Consider the following 5,827-nt stretch of genomic DNA (forward strand, 5'->3'; position numbering starts at 1 on the left):
TTTGTTTGCAACTTTTAAGAAAATATATTTCATGACATAACCAACTAATAAAAAAAAAGTGTCGTGAAATATCAAACCACAGTAGGAGTTAACATTAATTATAATGAAATAATAATGAAAAAATGAAAAAAAAAAAAAAATATATATATATATATATATACAGATAAGAGATATTCTCTAGCGTTTAGTCATAGATTATTTGAAAATAAACAAACATTTACTAGAATTAATTTAATTATGCATATATGTAGTAACTTACAAATAGTAGTACAACCATATCGTTAAATAATTAGCTATAGGGGTTCTCATAAATGAAATCAATAAACATCGTAATAAATCTACAAGTATACAATATAGGCGATAAAAAATCAAATTAAAATTTAGTAAAAAAATATATAGAAAAAATTCTGTTGATTTTGTTTTTCTCATAGATTATAATATCTACAAATAAAGCAGAGCAGTTTATTTAAGAAATTCTAGACTTTTATTTCTCGATCACAAGACAATAAGCCGGAGGCAATTTTAGTTGAACATAAGGACCCATTAGGCTAATAAATGTTATGATACGATTCGAACTCTTTGTTTTTGCCAATAGCTCAGCCGTACGACAGGGATGTAAACATAAACACGGCTTAAATAGGACCGGATGCTCCATTTGTGTTAAAATGTTTAACATTCGCTGACGGGTGTACCGCGTTTCATCACCTCGAGCTGCTTGAAAAATATCCCACGCTTTTTCCAGGCTTATTATCTTACCATCTGAAAAAAATTTTTATTTTCTTCTTAATATAAGTTTGATCACTGAAATGAAGAACAGGATGCATCATTATCTTGTCGTTTATTTCCTACACTAACTATTATACAGGGTATGTTAAATTTGTGCGAATGTATATAACATCCAGAAGTTCTTCAAGCAGATTCACCTTTTATTAAACCGATCGATTCATATTCGAATTCATTTTCTAAATCGATCTAAGCTTGTCTACCCATCTGATATGTCTGTTTACTTTTGCCTACAAATCAAACGTTTTGATATATATATGGACGGTATCTTATACTTTTTTTGGGCCCAGACGCGACTCTTTTCAGAGGTGGATAGGGTTAAATTATTTTTTAATGAATACCTCTCATATAAGGCTTTATACTGAAAACATCGTCATATGAGAAGGGATTTGCAAGTATTAAAATTTGTCAACAAAAATCGCCAAGTCAATTAAAAAATTAGGACCGAATAGGACCCTGTCGGGGCTGAATGTTAATATTTTAGTACAGCAATTGATCCATAATTTTGATTTGACCGTGCCAAATTTGGACGACGGAAATGGGAAATTCAACAATAACCAAGGGAATAAGGGAATAAAGTAAACATTTCAATGAGTTCTGAAAAATTCGAATTCATGTAATACGAAAAATGTTTGTGGAAAAGTTAAGTAAAAGACATCATAGGCAGTTTTCAGATTTTTCAATTACCATCGTGATGAACTTGCAAATACAAAACAGGAACCTGATATGTTACGCTATACACAACATGGTATTCCAAATGCAATAAATCATTGCTGGAAGGATCTCGGATTTTCTGCGCATATTTAAGAAAAGCTTGCCCTTCGCTGGAACCCTGCAATTTAAATCAAATGAATAAAGAAATAACATATCTGTTTATTCATTACCTTAATTTCCCAACTCCACGTATCTTGCAAGCTTTCGGATATTTTCAAAAACTCCAGGGATTCTTTCGTATATTGTTGCCAGCTAAGAAATTCAAGATCAGACATGTTACGAGAATTTCTGGACATAGTAACCAACTTCGTAAAAAATGTTTATTTTAAGTTTTCAGATTAGATCCGGTAATTAGAGTAAAAATATTTCCAGAAAATTGATTTAAAATTTCTTTAAAGTTTCTGAAAAAGTTTTTGGAAAATATTTTTAAATATTAAAGATTTTTTTCGTTCTATTTAAAATTAGCCTTTTAGTCGCCTCATACGACAAGCAGACTTTACTGTGGACATATTCTCTTTCCAGTCCCTGCCCACAGGGACTAACGCACACGTTGCATAACAATTATTAATTTATTTAAATATTTCCAAAATAGAACAATCCTTGATTTATTTGTGATAGTTTTTCTTAAGACAATTTTTTCTCCTACAATATATGAGAAATTAAGAATGTGTGTTGTGCATTATTCTCTTCGCTATGTTAAAAGTGTTATATATGCTATTGTCTAATAAATGGCGGCAAACAGATCATTCGATTACCCCGAACAGGTCAACTCTCGTTGTCTCATTTAAATCACTTTTATATATATTTTTATTGTCCAATTCCTTAGACATTGCCCGGTTTTAAGCGTTTGATTTTTCCACTAATTTTGTTGTTGGCGAAGTTTCTTCTTCCACTTTCATATGATCTGTGGGACGTATTTGTAATACTGTAACTAGATTATTCTTATCATCAAATTTGCAAGTAACTGTTACTTCGCTTAATTGAAATGTAAATATTTGGGAATTATATTTAGTTCGCAGGTAGACTGAACGCGGATCAGCTTCTAACACGTCGACAATGCACTGTTGCTGTACGTTGATAGTTTTTAGCTGAGTAGCCGCTCTTTCATTGAATTCTACGTGCAGACGTGTCGGGGCTTGAACCCAAGCGGGTACCTTGACAGGTGGTGGTGTAGCATAGTTGGAAAAGTTCACAGGTGTTTGAGCCATAGCTGTAGCACCCAATAATTCCATTTCGGACTCTTCACCATCAGGATCTTGCCGCGAGTCATAAAAATCTGAAGCGTTGTCGCATAAACCAGAAGAAGCGCGACCTATAAGTAAAAAGTGTTTTGAAAAATGTGTAAAACACGCATATTAGCTTTGAAGAATTCATTATTACCCACCACGCAAACTTTCTCTGCGTGATCATTAGCAAAATAGTTTCATTCATATGTTCCTTTATTTTTCTCGAAGTTATTTCAACGTTCAGCTCTTAAAAGCATGGTCGGTTACGGTTAAGCAATTTCACTTATTTTGATGTAGCGTGTAGAATGAACACGAACAAAAAGAATACGAAATTGATCACATGTTCATTGTTTTTTATAGTTTTGAATAGTTCTCTGTTAAACATTGAAAATTAAACATAACATAAAAAACTTAAAGGATACAAACGCAAAACTTAAATGAGAACAAAAAAAAAATGCGCTAATCTTTGAAAGAAGGAGCTTCCGTCAGAAAATCAAATAACAAGAGGGTAAAATTAATCCGCAAAAGGACCGAAAGGAACTGAAGCTTTACTCATCCAGCTTGAAAAGTTGGAAACGCATAATAAAGAAATTAATTTAGAAATTAAGAAAAAAGAAAACTAGGCCGATAAAATGCGCTCGGGAAGTGAAGATTCATTTATAACACTGCTATTGGCATTTTTAATTGATTGTCTCTTTAGTATAAACTTATTATAAATTTTTTTTTTTTAGCTTTAACATTTTAAAAGAAGGTTGGACTAAATTAAATTTGCAGTTTTGTTTGTTTATTAACTAATATACACATACTTGTATTGCTTTGGTTTTAGAATGAAAACCGTCGATCGGTGAAGTAGGAATGCTTCGAAGTGTGCTTTATGATGTCTATATTATATACTTAAGCCTTCTTCTCAGTCTTCTTAGGCAAGAGAACTGCCCGAATAAAATAAATTTTCAATGTCGCTACAACGCACTGTTTCACGAAAATATAATTTCTTCACATCATCTAAGACATATTTATTTCCACTCTTATAAGATACGTACAATCCCATCTTTCCGTGGTGGGTATAAAATTTTATTGTATTCGTCGCCTGTGCTTACCTTGAGTTTCTTGAGTTATCGGAGCGTCATAATAAGGTATGTATGGTTTAATATCCAATACTGGGGTTTCATCGATCATATCAATGCCGTAGAAGCTAATGCACGAACCATCAATCTTATCAATTTCCACTAAGCTTAAACCTATAGGGCAAGGCCGATGAGGAGATCTTGTAGCGAAAACACCCACACGTTCACCTGTTAAACGGGGCGGTGCCACCTTTGCTTTGGGATGAGCCATATTCTTATGAAAATGATATATTATCCATAAGTGAGAATATTCTTCTAAACCTTCTAAAGCATGCGCTGGATTGGTGAAGAGATCTGCACGCAAATCAATTTGACCACGAAAATGACCGCCCACTGATGATTGACGGGGCACAGCGCGCTTTTCCGGAAAACAAGTGCGTATCACCCCAATTGAATTGAAGTAAATCTGGCGCAGACGAAAATAATAATTCACTTATACACACCGATAACTAACAAGTTATATTCAATGTCACGATTCTTAAATTGACCTTGCGTCACGTTGCGCATTTTCACGCAAACGCTCACTCCTACGACCTACCTTTGTTGTCAGTGGTGGCTGGTGTTGTTGTTGCAATGGGCCTGCTTCAATGTTGTCGTCCGTGGGGTATGTTTTCGCTATTACTTTCAAGGGCAAAGTCGCATTGTTATCACAATTTCTGTCCAGCTGACGGCAACCTTCACAACGGTAGTTTTTTAATAGATCTGCTATTTCATCAACATCTTTACGTTGTTTGTGCTGTAAACTTCGTACCTGCTGCCTATTTGTTGATACAATAGTGCAAAAGTATCATTATTCATTCCATTGATTTATTTATTCTTCACTCCAACGAACCTAAGCTTATTAATTTCATTACGAGCCACTTGTATTTGATTCTTCAAATGGTCAACTTCATTTTGTAACATATCTTCAAAACAAGTTTTATTCTTTTAACAGCGGTTAAACAACGAGCAATTTGTGCAATTTTCAAGCCTACACGTTAAAAATAGTGTTTCTAATTCAGAGCATGTAGTATTAGCACCTTTATATTGATTCTTTAATTTTGAAACAATTAAAACAAACAAAATTCTTTATTAACTTAAATCACAAACAAAACTTGCTATTGACTTCAAAAGTGGTGTTGATACTTTATAAGCAAATTACTCTCAGATGTAAGCAAGCATCAATACTTAAACGCAATAGCTATAGTTTATTCACTCGCATATATTCAATATTTTCTTGTTTAGATACACTCATACAGGAACGATAACATGACAACGTTATTTTGCAACTGACCACTTTGCCAAACCTTAAAACAGAACACAGCTGCAGGCCCATTTCATTTCCCATTTTTTTGTTTGTTGAATTGCATGAATTATGATCAGAATAGGTTCTACAAAGTGTTTAATTGCATGAATTATGATCAGAATAGATTCTACAAAGTGTTTACAGATATTTGCACTCCCAGCAAAAAATTTAATTCAAAGCCTTTTTTCAAAATATTTTGTTACGTCAAATAATCATGCAAATCCCTTGACACTATCTCTTCTTGATAAATCTAATGATATAGGAAGATTGAAATGACATCATATACTGTATCTTTTATTTACAAATCAATACATTTTAGTGAATTTTCTCCGTTTATATAGAGATCCTTTTTTTTATTTAACTTTTTTTAACATTAGAACTGCCGCGTGGGTCGATATGAGCTTTTTGAATTTTTGAGCTTGAAAAAAGTGGCTGTAAATTAGGTACCATTCCAATATTTTCTTAATGATTAATATATTTGGACCTCTTGTTAATATTGGCGAGCGACATTCATAGGTAAAAGCAATGGGAATTATCAGTATACATAACGGTTAAATTCGATGATTTTGATCTTTCTCTGTCTAAAAGGGGTGATAAACTATGCTTTAGAGAGGGCATAGATGTGCCGAAATCCTCACCTTCTTGTGGTGATCCCCGGGCAACAGCTTCGTCCGACGAGGAAGGATTTAAGGTTT

At 33.3% G+C, this 5,827-nt stretch overlaps 2 protein-coding genes across 2 annotated transcripts; both read right to left on the reverse strand.

Annotated features, from left to right (window-relative positions):
- LOC119641272 (ubiquitin-like-conjugating enzyme ATG10) lies at window positions 1-1,914 on the reverse strand. Its single transcript, XM_038039868.1, has 3 exons — window positions 1,668-1,914; window positions 1,471-1,615; window positions 1-759 (listed from the first exon to the last, which is right to left on the reverse strand). Exons 1-3 carry the CDS (start codon window positions 1,791-1,793, stop codon window positions 485-487), a joined length of 546 nt encoding a protein of 181 aa, XP_037895796.1. The 5' UTR covers window positions 1,794-1,914; the 3' UTR covers window positions 1-484.
- Window positions 1,915-2,239: 325 nt separating this feature from the next.
- Window positions 2,240-5,018, reverse strand: LOC119641271. Its single transcript, XM_038039867.1, has 4 exons — window positions 4,680-5,018; window positions 4,386-4,605; window positions 3,821-4,253; window positions 2,240-2,809 (listed from the first exon to the last, which is right to left on the reverse strand). The coding sequence occupies exons 1-4, from the start codon at window positions 4,748-4,750 to the stop codon at window positions 2,337-2,339; spliced, it is 1,197 nt and encodes a 398-aa protein (XP_037895795.1). The 5' UTR covers window positions 4,751-5,018; the 3' UTR covers window positions 2,240-2,336.
- Between the last annotated feature and the right edge of the window lie 809 nt (window positions 5,019-5,827).

The sequence above is a fragment of the Glossina fuscipes genome, unplaced genomic scaffold (genome assembly GCF_014805625.2).
Source record: "Glossina fuscipes isolate IAEA_lab_2018 unplaced genomic scaffold, Yale_Gfus_2 147, whole genome shotgun sequence".
NCBI classification, from domain to species: domain Eukaryota; kingdom Metazoa; phylum Arthropoda; class Insecta; order Diptera; family Glossinidae; genus Glossina; species Glossina fuscipes.

Excerpts from the sequence above, each read along its gene's own strand:
- LOC119641272 (XM_038039868.1), bottom strand. The coding sequence starts at position 1,793 with ATGTCCAGAAATTCTCGTAACATGTCTGATCTTGAATTTCTTAGCTGG. Across the intron at positions 1,616-1,667 it reads CGTGGAGTTGGGAAATTAAG|GGTTCCAGCGAAGGGCAAGC; the intron begins GTAATGAATAAA and ends TTTAAATTGCAG. Across the intron at positions 760-1,470 it reads TTTGCAAGTTCATCACGATG|ATGGTAAGATAATAAGCCTG; the intron begins GTAATTGAAAAA and ends AATTTTTTTCAG.
- LOC119641271 (XM_038039867.1), bottom strand. The coding sequence starts at position 4,750 with ATGTTACAAAATGAAGTTGACCATTTGAAGAATCAAATACAAGTGGCT. Across the intron at positions 4,606-4,679 it reads AATGAAATTAATAAGCTTAG|GCAGCAGGTACGAAGTTTAC; the intron begins GTTCGTTGGAGT and ends ATCAACAAATAG. Across the intron at positions 4,254-4,385 it reads AGCCACCACTGACAACAAAG|ATTTACTTCAATTCAATTGG; the intron begins GTAGGTCGTAGG and ends CGTCTGCGCCAG.